The following is a 15,747-nucleotide window of genomic DNA, read 5'->3' on the forward strand; positions in this document are numbered from 1 at the left end:
ATAGAATATAAAGATCTAAACATGCCTGTGTCCATGTCTCCAGGTGTCCTGGGGACACTTTTACAGGCGTCTCTTTTACAAAATTGCTTTCTGGGCCCGTGAGTATTTGTTGTTGCAGTACACGGAAGTGGCCACCATGACAACATTGTGTTGAAGGCAGAGGGGGCGGAGCTACAATCCAGTTCTTATAATACATCCATGCTTGTAATAACACTTGAATGTCATCAAGAGCAGGAAGGAGCTCCCTCCTCCAGCCAATACGAGAGAGGGGAAGCACAGCGGACGTGACGTCACAGGACGGAACGGGACCATGGCAGCCAGTGTCGGCGTTAAACACGGGTTAGTTAGCAGGAGAAGCTCCGTGTACCGGGACATTTTCACGAACACGTCACAAGCGGCGGGTCAACAGAGCAGCGCGAGGACGGCGAGCAGCAGCGCGAGGAGCCAGGACCCGCTGCACAACGAGAACTTCTGTCTGGAGCTGGTCAGGTGAGACTGGACCGACCACACCGGGACCTCTCTGTGCTGGTTCCGGTGAAACGTTGGTTCTCATCTGGAACCACAAAATAGAGGTTCTTCTTTTCTCACGAACCGTCATTCAATTCAATTCAATGTTATTTGTAACATACATGATCTCAGGTCTGTACATGGACAACATCAAGGAGAGCAGAGAAACACAACCACTGTATCAAGTTACACGTTTATACAGTCAATGATATCGACTTTTAATTATAGCACAATAATAATGGTGATGATATGTATGATATGGATAGACTCAAACACTGGATCTGGATCCTGCAACCTGCAAGATGAGAATACAGAGAGAGAGAGAGAGAGAGGGAAGGAAGGAAGGACACAAGGACACAATCTAGGGAGAGAAAGAGACAAGGTTAATGACATATAAAAAGTCATATTCATACCCTGAGTGTGAGAGAGTGAATGTGCGTGCACCACAGGAAAATCCCCCAGCATTTTGTGACCTAAGTGGTCTGTTAGGGTGATAAGGTAAGACTAGGTCTTTCAGGTATGAAGGGGCCTGACCATTAAGTGCTTTGTACGTGAGGAGGAGGATTTTAAATTGAGTTCTAAACTGTGGGTGGAGCCAGTGTAGAGAAGCTAACACTGGAGTTATATGGTCTCTCTTTCTAGTTCCTGTCAGAACTCGTGCTGCAGCATTTTGAATGAACTGAAGGGTTCTAACAGACTTGTTGGAACATCCTGATAATAAGGAGTTACAGTAATCTAATCTAGATGTAACAAAAGCATGAACTAGTTTTTCAGCATCCTGTAAAGACAGAATGTTTCTAATTTTCATAATGTTCCGCAGGTGGAAGAAGGCTGTTCTGGAAATGAGTTTTATGTGTGAATCAAATGACATTTCCTGGTCAAAAGTAACTCCAAGGTTCCTCACAGTGGAACTGGAAGCCATGGTGATGTCATCTAAAGTGACAATGTGATCAGAAAGTTTTTCTCTGAGGTGTTTAGGGCTGAGTATAAAAGTTTAAAAGTAGAAAGTTACAGGTCATCCAGGACTTAATGTCTCTGAGACATTCCTGGAGTTGAACAACCTGATTTATTTCATCCGGCCTCATTGATAAATATAGCTGTGTGTCATCTGCATAACAATGAAAGTGTATGTTGTGCTTCCTAATAATGTTCCCTAGAGGAAGCATATATAAGGTAAAAAGTATAGGCCCAAGCACTGAGCCTTGTGGAACTCCACAATTAACCTTTGTTTGTAGTGAGGCTTTATCATTAACATGAACAAACTGGAATCTATCAGATAAATATGATTTAAACCAGCAGAGGGCAGCACCTGTGATACCAAGAGTCTGCTCCAATCTCTGCAGTAGAATATTATGATCAATGGTGTCAAATGCAGCACTAAGATCTAACAGGACAAGTAAAGAAACTAGACCATTATCTGAATCCAAGAGAAGATCATTACTAACTTTAACTAGTGCTGTTTCTGTGCTATGGTTTAATCTAAAACCTGACTGAAAATCTTCAAACAGGCCATTAATGCGCAAATATTCACATCATTGATTAGCAACTGCCTTTTCTAAGATTTTAGAAACAAAGGGAAGATTAGATATAGGTCGGTAATTAGCTAAAATATCTGGGTCAAGGGTCGCTTTTTTGAGAAGGGGTTTAATAACTGCTATTTTAAACGTTTGGGGCACATATCCAGTTAATAAGGATAGATTAATTGGAGTCAATATAGAGCTGTTAATTAAAGGAAACACATCTTTAAACAGTTTGGTGGGGATAGGATCTAACTGACAGGTTGATGGCTTAGATGATGAAACTAATGATGTTAACTCAGGGAGATCTATAGGGGAGAAACTGTCTAACTGTGCACCTGGTGCTTCTAAAGCTCTTGTGCTAGAAGATGAGTCAGTCCCAATATGAGGGAGGAGATGATCCATTTTTTCTCTAATTGATGTTATTTTATTCACAACAAAGTTGATAAAGTCATCACTGCTCAGTGTTAAAGGAATAGATGGTTCAGTGGAGCTGTGGCTCTGTGTCAGCCTGGCTACAGTGCTGAAAACAAACCTATGATTATTCTTATTTTCTTCAATTAGAGAAGAATAATAGGCAGCTCTAGCTTTGTGTAGGGCTTTTTTGTAAGCTACAAAACCATCTTTCCAGGCTATATAAAATTCCTCTAGGTTATTGGAACGTCATTTTCTTTCTAATCTACGTAACGTCTGTTTAAGAGCACGAGTATTGGAGTTAAACCATGGTGCTCGTCTCATCTGATTCACCACCTTCTTTTTCAGAGGGGCAACACAATCTAATGTAGTACGCAGTGAGGCTGCTGTACTATCAACAAGGTTATCTATGAGGGCGGGAGTAAAATCACAAAAGGTACCTTCAGATGTACTGACATATGGCACCGAGTTAAATAAAGGTCGCACTGTCTCTTTGAATGTATTCATATTATTATCAGACAGGCACCGGCTGTAGCTGTATTTCTTATAGAGTTGTTCCGATTCCGATACCAGTATCGGAAATGCCTCCGATACTGCAGAAAATGTGGGCATCGGTATCGGCGAGTACTGTAGTCCATGCACCGATCCGATACCACGTAATTTAGTAGAGCTCCGTTAGCTCTGACACGGTTCTTCTTCGCCGCTCTTGAAAGAGTTGTGCTGTTTTAGAGGCGTGAAGAAGAACTGATCACCCAACACCTGTAGACAAGGAGCTAACGTTAGCTCATCATGTCGTCGGTTTGGCAGTATTTACCAGTTAGCTCCGTTAGCATTGTTAGCTGTGCTAGCTCCGTTAGCGCGCCTACAGTCAAACTGGAGCGGCCCATTTATTAAACAAAAAGAGCAGCACTCGTGTGAACACACATGCATGCTCTATGCTTGTGTGTGTGTGAAGAATGTCATTAATTTGCATAATTATAATAATAAATATAATAATTATTTTGTATTTAGTAGTTATAAAAAAAAAAAATCAATTAAAATCGAAAATCGGATCTGGTATAAAAAAATCAGGGATTTAATTTTTTGGCCATATCGCCCAGCCCTAAGTGAGATGAAGACATGAACATGTTCTCAAACTTTGACTTTGATGCATTTCTTTTCCCACACCAAAGTCCACAGAGAAAATATGGTATTTTAGCTGCGGGAACACAGGACCTGCTGGTCCTCTGCTGCCTCGTGTGGTCACTTTGTGTCACTGAGCTAAATCTGAACAAAGGATTTCAAATGCCGAATTTTACAAAATAAGACTTTAGAACTTATTGATGGAGGCAGCAGTGGATCAACAGCTCGTGTGTGTGTGTGTGTGTGTGTGATGTTAAAATCACTGATTTTCTCTCTGGACTTTGGTGTGGGAGAGTGAGTGTTGAAAAAGTAACCTGTAATGGTGATAGTAAGTTGCTGTTATGAGACTTTTGTAAAGTGGCTTAGAAGAAGTGTTTTTGTTGTTGTTCATGAATCACGTTATTCCTCCTCAGGTCCAGAGACTATGACGGCTTTGTGTCCTCCCTCCTCCTGCCGGAAGAGGCGCGGCGCTCCTCGCTGGCTCTGAGAGCCTTTAATGTGGAGGTGGCACAGGCAGGTATCCCTCCTCCTCCTCCTCAGTGTAGATGACGGTGTTTAATGTCAGTGTAACAGGTGATAAACACTCTGCCGTCACTCTCCTGTCACTCTCCTGTCACTCTGCCGTCGCTCTCCTGTCACTCTCCTGTCACTCTCCCGTCACTCTCCCGTCACTCTCCCGTCACTCTCCTGTCACTCTGCCGTCACTCTCCCGTCACTCTCCTGTCACTCTCCCGTCACTCTGCCGTCACTCTCCCGTCACTCTCCCGTCACTCTGCCGTCACTCTCCCGTCACTCTCCCGTCACTCTCTCGCCACTCTCCCGTCACTCTGCCGTCACTCTGCCGTCACTCTCCTGTCACTCTCCCGTCACTCTCCCGTCACTCTCCCGTCACTCTCCTGTCACTCTGCTGTCACTCTGCCGTCACTCTCCCGTCACTCTGCCGTCACTCTCCTGTCACTCTGCCGTCACTCTCCTGTCACTCTGCCGTCACTCTCCTGTCACTCTCCTGTCACTCTGCTGTCACTCTCCCGTCACTCTGCCGTCACTCTGCCGTCACTCTCCTGTCACTCTCCTGTCACTCTCCTGTCACTCTGCTGTCACTCTCCCGTCACTCTCCCGTCACTCTGCCGTCACTCTCCTGTCACTCTCCTGTCACTCTGCTGTCACTCTCCCGTCACTCTCCCGTCACTCTGCCGTCACTCTCCTGTCACTCTGCCGTCACTCTCCTGTCACTCTCCCGTCACTCTGCCGTCACTCTCCTGTCACTCTGCTGTCACTCTCCCGTCACTCTGCCGTCACTCTGCCGTCACTCTCCCGTCACTCTCCTGTCACTCTGCCGTCACTCTCCCGTCACTCTGCTGTCTCAGCTGCTGCTCCATGAGATGAAAGCTGTGGTAGCAATAATAAAGAACCAGATTGTTTCTTTTTCTCTTTCCTTACGCTGTGTAAACCACTCACGCTCTCTGTCTCTCCGTGTGTTTGTCCACAAAGGTGAAGGACTCGGTTTCCCAGAAGACCATTGGTCTGATGAGGATGCAGTTCTGGAAGACGGCCATCGCAGACATCTACAGAGACGAGCCTCCGAAGCAGCCGGTCACCACCGAGCTGTGGAGGGTAAACGTCAAGGGGGACTTGGTTTTTAGTTGATTCCAGATTTTCTCTTGTTTTATTAAGAACAGTAGTAGATTTGCACATGTGTTCCGTTTAATCTGTTCTCAGTGTAGTTTGTTTCCCATAACAATTACCCCCAGAAATCTCATTTAACCCTTGAACACCTCAGCCCACTGTGACTCAGTGATTTTGCCCATTTTTCCAGAATATCTTTAAGTATCTGGCAGTGACTTATAGTATATAGTATAGTTTTATTTTATAAAGCATATTTAATAGAACATGTTTTGACTAGTAGTCACTCCTCACTAAATATACATTCAAACACGATCAGTTAAAAAGCTTTTCTGTTGCAGGCAGTGAGGAAGCACGACCTGACGAAGCAGTGGCTGCTGAGGATCATCACAGAGAGAGTAAGTCATTACAGTGCCTGCTGCAATTTTTCCTCTTCCACCGAAACGTTGCTGCAAAACTCCTGCGCTTTTGAAAACCTGCACAAATCATTTCCACATACACACGAATGGAGAAACGATCAGAACCCCGTCCACTGTGGAGCGTCACAGTGTGGTCACACACTTTAAACCACTTCTTTCACCTAAATCAAAGTTGTGATAAATATTACGGTTTTTAAACAATCACAGTTTAAGTTTTGCACATGTTCAGATTTTGTAATGAGTGTGTGTTGCGCTGTTATGAGAATAATGACTAAACTCTTCTCAGACAGTTTCTACACAAACACGTCGCTGTGGTTGTCGTCTAACCCTGTGTGTTGTTGACTTGAAAAAGCACAGAGATGTTAAACTTTTAAAAATGAAGACGAGGGTGATGCAAATGTGGGAGTGGCTTAAAGCCTCCTGACACTCACACACCAAACATTCACTCGACCACTTTAAAGTGGACATATTATACCCTATTTCCCCCAAGTTAAAATAGTTCCCTGGTGTCCTAATGAACATGTCTGTGACATGCTTTGGTCAAAATACCATAAGGATGAAGCATCATAGCAGTTCAATAACCCTGCTAAACCCGCCCCTTTCAGAATGCTCGTTTTTGGGCATGGTCCCTTTATATGCAAATGAGACACAGGCAAACACACGCCCACTTCTTCCAGGGGGTTTCTGATTTGTCCTCGTTACAGCGCTTTACAGCTCTATTCGTCTCCCCCTCCCTTCACTAGTTCTCTGACAATATCAACATGGCAGCGTGCGCAGAAAACAGCCAGAGTGCCGTCACAGGAAGAGACGTTCTACATAAGGATCGAGCCGAACACTGACCAACTGTAAATCAGTTAAAAACACTTAGGGACAGCACCACTGATCGCCACCACTGATCGCTGCATAAACTGCCGCTGTATGTGACTGTATCAGACTGAGTCTGTGCTCCGGTCATGGAGGACGTACTGAACAAATATTTTTAATTAGGACGTGTCAGAATGGTCAGTTATGAGCTCTATTTGACCTTTTCTTAAAAATGTGTGTGTTTGTACGTCGGTGAAATACGGTCGCTGACTAAATACGGCGACCGCTGGCCGCAGTCTGATGTGAAGTGGTGCAAACACACGAACACACGTTTGCTGACTTTATCCGGAACATTAGCTTCATATATAAAATCCTCTGAGGCTGGAAGTTTGTGTAAAACACTGTGCTCCACTGTGCAGCCACCAACAGCACACTTGTCCCTCCGCGTTGACATAATACCGCTCTTCCTCCCTCGCCTGCACTCTCGCAGGGACAAGGTGGAGCTAAGGTGGAGCTAAGGTGGAGCTAAGGTGGAGCTCTCGAGGTAAACTTACTGGTGGGCGGTAACATTCGCGGTGAAATGCACATGCTGCCGTCATAAGCGCAGGGAATTCAACATCGAGTGTTTTATCGCCTATACTTACACTAAGGGGGACCACGAAAACATGACTGAGAATTCTTTTTCCACACTTTGGCGACTGGTAGGGCCCCCAGAGTCCCAAATATAAGTATTAAAATGGTTAAAAAGTTGATTTTGCATAATATGTCCCCTTTAAAACACGCTGATTTCTCTGGTTTTCACCGTCGTGTTGTGTTCATGGTTGTGTTCATTACTGGTGACTGTTTGCTTGTTACTGGTGACGTTCGGGGATATGATAGGCTGGGTCCGCCCATCTGTTAGCTGATTGGCTGTTGGTGTGTTTCTGCCGGCAAGAACGAGCTCCATGAAGACAGCTCCGCTTCGATAGAAATTCGTTTCAAAACAAACAACAAGCTAAAGTTATGTCTCGCCCAGACACGCGCACGTCTTCCAGTCACAAACACGAGACAACACACTCACCATGGCAGAAGCACCGGGCCCCAGCGGCGAGTCTGCCGCCGCCGCGGCGTCGACGTCAGTGGCACCGCTAACTTTGCTAAAAAAACAAACTCCAAAAGTCGCATTTGGAACTATTTTGGCTTTAAACGAGGTTATTAGTTAGTATTGGCTAATATTAGGTTATATGCTCCGTGTACAGGCTGAGGAATGAAGAGTTAAAGGATGTCAAAGTATAAAGCACATAACATTTTTTCACAGGGAATCAGTTCCTGTTTATTGTATTTTGTTCTCTATAGTTTATTATGTTGAAAATAAGCATTATTGTCAAATAGATTTTTTAAAAAGACAGTGGATTTGTTATCCTAAGTTGATTATTTATTTTAGTTAAACATAAATTAATGTGCAAAGGAAACTGAATGATTATATATATATATAAATATACATTTATAATATATATATATATATTATAAATGTATATGTTATATGTTTATCATGCACAAACAACATTATAAGTAATTAATAAGTATTTATAACTTGTACAAATTACACTGCAGTTCATAAAAATAATAATAATCAAAAAAGGCCGCAGTATCGCGATACTACCCGGAACCGCGATACTTTGTCTGGTATAGTATCGTGGTTACTCATTTTGGTATTGTAACAACTCTATGTGTGTGTGTTTGTTTGTCGTGTTGTGTTCATGGTTGTGTGTGTGTGTGTGTGTGTATGTCGTGTTGTGTTCATGGTCGTGTGTGTGTGTGTGTGTATGTCGTGTTGTGTTCATGGTCGTGTGTGTGTGTATGTCGTGTTGTGTTCATGGTCGTGTGTGTGTTTGTGCAGGAGAGAGATCTGGACGACAGAGCCTACAAGAACCTTCAGGATCTGGAGACGTACTCAGAGAACACACAGTCGTCCTTACTTTACCTGCAGCTGGAGTGTTTAGGTACCAACATGTCACATGTGCTCGCTTCACCTATTCTCCAGGGCTCCCACGGGTCCTTGAAATCCTTGAAAGTTTTTAAATTTGAACTTGAAGTGGATGTTGTTTGTTACGGCCTGCTGTTTCAGGCCCTGCATGACGAGGCCTCTGCAGGACAAACATGGAGATCCACTGTCTCTCTCCACTGAGTAAAACTGGAGTTAAGAACGCTCACTCTCCCACACCAAAGTCCACAGAGAAAACCAGTGATTTTAGCTCACATGGACACAGGAGCTGCTGGTCCTCTGCTGCCTCGTGTGGTCACTTTGTGTCACTGAAGTGCAGGGGCGGCTGGCCCATAGTGGGCGACAGTGCACCGCCCTCCTTAAGCCACATGAGAAAAAGAGAGAAAAAACAGTTTATTTTGCCGGTCTAAGTCTTAATAGTCCAATCAGCAGCCTGAATATCGCTGTGACGTTCAGCATCCTGGGTTTCACTAACCCCCCCCCCCCCCCCCCCCCCCGTAGCCGCGCCCCCTTGGGACGATTTCAGTCAGATTGAAAATGACCCCAGACGCTCTCATAGATTTACATGTTGAGATTCTTTTTTCTAATCCCTCCCTCCGCGAGGGCCCGCCCCAACGTGATTCCGTCATACGCACTGACGCATCACTGAGACCTCCCACGGCCGAGCGGACATGGCCTAATGCCGGCGGAAAGGAAATGCCTCTGTTCGCTTCTCTGTAAGTTGTGCTAACTTTCCCAGGGCTTAATTGTCGATTTCATCATGGAAAAAAAGTACAAACAACTTTCTCTCACTGCAAAAAAAAAAAAGCCGTTTCATAGAAGAAAAGCTTCGGACCTGAGCAGCCGAACGTCGCCATAAAACATCAAACGAAAGACAGGAGCTGGTATGAGAAGAAGGAGTGGCTAACTGGTTGCACTCAGACCAGTGGCATGTTTAGTTTTCCCTGCCTCCTCTTTCAGATGCTGGGGCCCGTTTCAGAAAGCAGGTTTAGTGAAAACTCTGAGTTAGTTAACCCTGAGATGAGGGAAACTCTGGTTTTTCGGTTTCACAAAGCTAGTTCAGCTTAACACTGAGTCAGTTACCCCGGCAACATACTCCGTGAACCTAACCTGCTCGCTGGCAGGTTTTCTTCAACAAACCCTGAGTTTCTCTGTGTCTCCTCCTGCTGAGTCTGAAGCATCTGTCTGACACTTGTCTCATGTCCTCATTCATACAGTCGATATCGTATCAGAGCGCATTCACCTGCCAAATTAATGAAATTACTGTCTTTCAAAACATCGAAATCCCAGTCAGATGTTACTTCCAGTGTGCAAACTATATCGCGGGTTTCAGGGGGGCTCACGTTTATGGCGGGGAGGTTGTGGGACGGACGCTTGCGCGTGCCTCAGAGCAAGGACTTGAGGTGTATTTCCACAGGCTCTACTCGCCTCGGCACGGCACGACACGGTTTAGGTACAGTGGGTACGGAGAGTATTCAGACCCCTTTAAATGTTTCACTCTTTGTTTCATTGCAGCCATTTGCTAAAATCAAAACAGTTCATTTTATTTCTCATTAATTAACTCAGCAGCCCATCGTGACAGAACAAAAACAGATATGTTTGCAAATGTATTAAAAAAGAAAAACACAAATATCACATGGTCATAAGTATTCAGAGCCTTTGCTGTGACACTCATATTTAACTCACATGCTGTCCATTTCTTCTGATCCTCCTTGAGATGGTTCTGCTCCTTCATTGGAGTCCAGCTGTGTTTAATTAAACTGATTGGACTTGATTAGGAAAGGCACACACCTGTCTATATAAGACCTTACAGCTCACAGTGCAAATAAGAATAATGAGGTCGAAGGAACTGCCCAAGGAGCTCAGAGACAGAATTGTGGCAAGGCACAGATCAGGCCAAGGTTACAAAAGAATCTCTGGAGCACTCGAGGTTCCTAAGAGCACAGTGGCCTCCATAATCCTTAAATGGAAGAAGTTTGGGACGACCAGAACTCTTCCTAGACCTGGCCGTCCAGCCAAACTGAGCAAATGAGGGAGAAGAGCCTTGGTGAGAGAGGTAAAGAAGAACCCAAAGATCACTGTGGCTGAGCTCCAGAGATGCAGTAGGGAGATGAGAGAAAGTTCCACAAAGTCAACTATCACTGCAGCCCTCCACCAGTCGGGGCTTTATGGCAGAGTGGCCCGACAGAAGCCTCTCCTCAGTGCAAGACATTTGAAAGCCTGCATAGAGTTTGCCAAAAAACACGTGAAGGACTCCCAGACTATGAGAAATAAGATTCTCTGGTCTGATGAGACCAGGATTGAACTTTTTGGCGTTAATTCTCAGCGGTATGTGTGGAGAAAACCAGGCACTGCTCATCACCTGCCCAACACAATCCCAACAGTGAAGCATGGTGGTGGCAACATCATCATGCTATGGGGGTGTTCTTCAGCTGCAGGGACAGGACGACTGGTTACAATTGAAGGAAAGATGAATGTGGACAAGTACAGAGATATCCTGGAAGAAAACCTCTTCCAGAGTGCTCAGGACCTCAGACTGAGCTGAAGGTTCACCTTCCAACAAGACAATGACCCTCAGCACACAGCTAAAATAACGAAGGAGTGGCTTCGGAACAACTCTGTGACCATTCTTGACTGGCCCAGCCAGAGCCCTGACCTAAACCCAACTGAGCATCTCTGGAGAGACCTGAAAATGTCTGTCCACCAACGTTCACCATCCAACCTGACAGAACTGGAGAGGATCTGCAAGGAAGAATGGCAGAGGATCCCCAAATCCAGGTGTGAAACACTTGTTGCTTCATTCCCAAGAAGACTCATGGCAGTACTAGCTCAAAAGGAGCTTCTACTCAATACTGAGCAAAGGCTCTGAATACTTATGACCATGTGATATTTCAGTTTTTTTTCTGTCACGATGGGCTGCTGAGTGTACATTAATGAGAAATAAAATGAACTTTTTGATTTTAGCAAATGGCTGCAATAAAACAAAGAGTGAAACATTTAAAGGGGTCTGAATACTTAAAGTACCCACTGTACATACTCAACTCAACACATCCATTATGACAAGTCTGTACGTCTACTTGTCTTAAGTCAGCACTTATCCAACCTCCCCCCCCCACACACACACACACACACACACACACACATCACATCTGAATCAAATCAATCAAAAACCAATATTTCTCACAAATCATGTTTCCAGGGGAGCTCATGTCTCATTCAGGGGCCTGAGACCCCCCTGACACCAACACTGTGACTGTGTGTTACTGTAGGCTCATCATCACTGCAGACAGGCTGTGAAATGTTCCTGTCATAGATCAGTGAATATTTCTGATGCAGCTGGAAACACTTTAACTTCACTGTCGTTTAGAAGTGACTTTTTGACGAAATCTTAATGTTTGACAGCATTTCAGTGACTGCGTTTATATTTACACGTGGAAATATAGTCATGAAATAGTGTTGAGAAAAATGTTTTCATGTAAAATAGAGTGAAAAAAGTGAGTGGCTTTGAACATGGACACTTTTAGAATGATGGTCCAGAAGTAAACTATGTTTTCACAGTTTGATCCATATTCTCATCTTCAGTTTGTGTGTCGTCAGGTTACAGCTGAATAAATATCAAATCAAATGGATCATATGGTAGGACTGCACTCATGGTCATGTGTTCATATTTCTGCTCAACTGGATTCAAATGGAGGCTGTGCTCTTTGTTTACCCGTTGCCATGGTGAATCGTAGTATCAGAGCTCCATTGATGATGGCTTTTTTCATTCCCAACACACACACACACACTTAACTCAGAGCTGATCAGCTGTTCTGAAACCCAAAACTCAGAGTTGGTCAACTTGGAGTTAAGTTAACTCAGAGTTTGTTGAACCTGCTTTCTGAAACACTGGACACTGAACAAGCCTGGATTCAGACAGGCTGAATCCAGGCTTGGACATTTCTCTGAATAATAATAATAATAATAATAATAATAATAATAATAAACACAAACAGACAAGGATACATATGGAAAATGCTATGCTAACAGAGGAGTGATAGAGAAGGCAAAATTCAAATGCCTGAAAATACAGACAAAAACTTTTTAGTTTCATTTAAGTGAATCTTTTAAAATGACGGTATCAGGCATGAGAATGGTGCTTTGGTGTGTTTTAGTGGTCATATGCGGTAACTGCATATCACCACTGGACTATGTTACCACAGTCCATCTGAAAAACTGACTTCAAAATAAAACGTCACCAGCTGCCACTGCTGAAGAGTGGAAATGACATATTTTAAAAGCCAAATTCACTAAAATAACCTATTTGAACGTAGTGATGGAGGCAGCAGTTCAGATCAACAGCTCCTGTGTAAAATCACTGATGGTGTGGGAGAGTGAGTGCTTTACAAACAGTGAGATAAAGACTTGAATGTGTTCTGAAGACATCTGACCCACATCTGCCGGCTTTATTCTTTCAGTCAGCGGCTAAATCTCAGCTTTTATTTGCTGGCAGCTGTGTTTTCACAATGTGTGCTCGTGTGTCACTACGTGACACAACCTGAACTCTGTTTGTGTTAATGTTTGTTTGTGTGTGTGTTTGTGTTTGTGTTTGTTTGATTGTGTGTGTGTGTTTGTTTGTGTTAATGTTTGTGTGTGTTTGTGTTGTGCAGGGGTAAAGAATGTCCACGCCGACCACGCGGCGAGTCACATCGGTAAAGCTCAGGGAATCGCGACGTGTCTGAGAGCAACTCCTTATCACAGCAGCCGGCGAAAGGTCTACCTGCCCATGGACGTCTGCATACTGGTGAGTGAACGCTGCAGGTGAGCTGCAGGTGAGCTGCAGGTGAGCTGCAGGTGAGCTGCAGGTGAGCTGCAGGTGGAGGTGAGCTGTTGGAGAAGCCTGTCTCACACTCGTCATAGACGTCCACTGATGTGGATTGTATTCAAATAAAATGGTGTTTCTCGTGAACGTCTGTGTATCAAACTGTTCCACACACCTTCAATAAAAACATGAACCATCTCTTTACATGATTGTGTCTTCCTGCAGCACGGAGCATCTCAGGAAAGCTTCATCCGCCGCAGCCGGGAGCAGAATGTTCGGGATGTTGTTTATGACATCGCCAGCCAAGCTCACGTCCATTTACAGCACGTATGTACCACAACCACAACCACAACAACAACCACAACAACAACCACATCAACAACAACAACAACATGTGTGTGAGTGAGTGACAAAGTTGCCTCTGTGTTTCAGGCTCGGTCGTTCAGTCTCAGAGTTCCAGCAGCAGCGACTCCAGCTTTCCTTCAAACAGTGAGTCGTCACAAATTCATTGAATTGTCTGACGTCACCACTTTGTTTATTCTTCTTCTTCTTCTTCTTCTTCTTCTTCTGTGGTGGTGTGGCGCGCTGCAGGTGGTGTTGGAGGATTACCTGCAGAGAGTGCGGAGGGTGGATTTCGATGTTTTCCATCCCAGTCTTCAGAACAGAAACCCTCTGCTGCCCGTGCAGCTGTACCTGCGCTCCTGGAAGACGACCTACTGATGAGAAGCTTCTCCTCCAGATAATCTTAATCTTTCATCTGTGACACAGACAAAAAGACAAAGTCACATGAAGTCATTTATTTCATCAGGAACTGTACTGTGAGCGCCCCCTGCCTGTGTCTCACAGACTCCCACACGTTCCAGTTTGTTCATATGAAAAATTAAACGGGTTCAGACCATGGTTTTGTTTTTCCTGTGTTCTGTTACGTCATCGGAGAAAAAGATGATGCAGCCATTCTGCTGAGACATGATGATCAATCACCTGACACAAAAACACAGGTCTGCAGGAGTGAATGTTGGGAGTGGGCGTGGCTGAGAGCGTGCTCAGGGTGAGTGAACTTTTCTAAACTGTTTCTACTCTTGTTTTTTGCTGCTTGGTGGTTTTTTGGTTGATAGTTTAGTTTTCTTTGTTACCAGTGACTCTTTGCTTTGATTAGACTTTAGAGTTATGCGTGTTTGGCGGTGGCAGCACCTGGAGTCTCCGGGTTGGAGGAGCTGACTCGCCGACATGCCGTCAGACCGCGTCGGGGTGTCAGTGCGTGGCCTCGCTGTGGTGCAGTCGTGGGTTACACCAGAATGAACAGCACTGACACAGTTCATGAACTGCTAGAGAGGGGAGTGGAAGGTTCACTGGTGCAGGTGTTACCTCTGAGAACTCCTGCTAAAAACATGAGTATCTCCAACACACCAATGAGACTCTTGTTACACACGCACACACACACACACACACACACACCGCACTATCAGGGGCATTTAATGCCAGCACACTATAGTAAAAACGTCACGCAGACGCTGCACATACGCCTGCGTGACGGGTGCGACGGGTGAACTACGCCTCAAATACGTGACATGAAGACCACGCGTGACTGTTAATGAGTGTACAGACACACACTGTGTAGTGTTTGTGGAAATCAAACAGCGAGGGGTCATTTGTGCCGTGCCCCGTGCGAACACAGCGGACGCCTGCGCGCACGCTCGTCTCAATGTACAAATAATGATTTATTTTATTTACAAATCCTAATGTTGCATTCTCTGTCATTAAAACATTACAAATATGAGCCTGGTTGTCAGAAGAGAGCTTTCCCCGTGTATAAAGACGCACATGCCGCTGTTCACCACACAGGTGCTGAAAGGTGACGCATCACTCACTGTCTACAGGACAAACACATGCAGATGACCAGTGACAGTGTTTTGTAACATCCTCCACCTGCTGCAATAAACGCTTCAGTTCTTTATAAAAAGAAACTTCATGGTGCGCCTCACAACTGAACTGCAAAAGCCCGACACGTCGTGGAGCGTGAGCCCCGACAGGAGCGGCAAGAGAGAAGTGAAATGATTTGATATACATATGTTAATGAAACAGTTTTTTTTTTATCACTCAAATTTTTATTGAAAATTTTGCATACAAATTAAGGCATTTATAACCATGTTAAATTAAAGAACGTTGATGCAATAAAGAAAAGACAAAAATCAAACATTTGTAAGAATCAACAAGGTGACGTGCGTGTTTCCTTCTTTAATTGTAGTGCAACATCTTGGTCTGATTTTAACCTTCCCAATTTGTTGTGTCGCTCAGCTTTCCCCTATACTCAACCCACTTTTCCCATCTTGACTCAAATTTCCCCTCCTGAAGTCTCAATATGTGTGTGAGTCTTTCCATTTCAAATATTTCTTCTACTACCCGCAGCCATATTTCTTTTGTAGGCGGTTCTGCTTTGTACCAAGCCCTAGTGATGGTTTTCTTGCTGGCTGCCAGCATTGCCTTGATCAGATAACCGTCCCCATCCCGTACATTTCCCTGTGTAAGGTTCCCCATATATAGCACGGAGCAAATCAT

At 44.5% G+C, this 15,747-nt stretch overlaps 1 protein-coding gene across 3 annotated transcripts; it reads left to right on the forward strand.

Annotated features, from left to right (window-relative positions):
- Window positions 1-249: 249 nt before the first annotated feature.
- Window positions 250-14,091, forward strand: ndufaf6 (NADH:ubiquinone oxidoreductase complex assembly factor 6). 3 transcript variants are annotated; one of them, XM_058647279.1, is made up of 9 exons: window positions 250-489; window positions 3,974-4,073; window positions 5,052-5,174; window positions 5,525-5,581; window positions 8,286-8,388; window positions 13,040-13,173; window positions 13,417-13,518; window positions 13,624-13,680; window positions 13,783-14,091. In XM_058647279.1, exons 1-9 carry the CDS (start codon window positions 311-313, stop codon window positions 13,909-13,911), a joined length of 984 nt encoding a protein of 327 aa, XP_058503262.1. In that variant the 5' UTR covers window positions 250-310; the 3' UTR covers window positions 13,912-14,091. The 3 variants fall into 3 exon arrangements, with proteins under 3 accessions (XP_058503262.1, XP_058503263.1, XP_058503264.1); XM_058647280.1 differs by having other exon boundaries at window positions 349-489; window positions 3,974-4,077; XM_058647281.1 differs by lacking the exons at window positions 250-489; window positions 3,974-4,073 and adding an exon at window positions 4,112-4,133.
- The last annotated feature ends 1,656 nt before the right edge of the window (window positions 14,092-15,747 follow it).

The sequence above is a fragment of the Solea solea genome, chromosome 13 (genome assembly GCF_958295425.1).
Source record: "Solea solea chromosome 13, fSolSol10.1, whole genome shotgun sequence".
NCBI lineage: Eukaryota > Metazoa > Chordata > Actinopteri > Pleuronectiformes > Soleidae > Solea > Solea solea.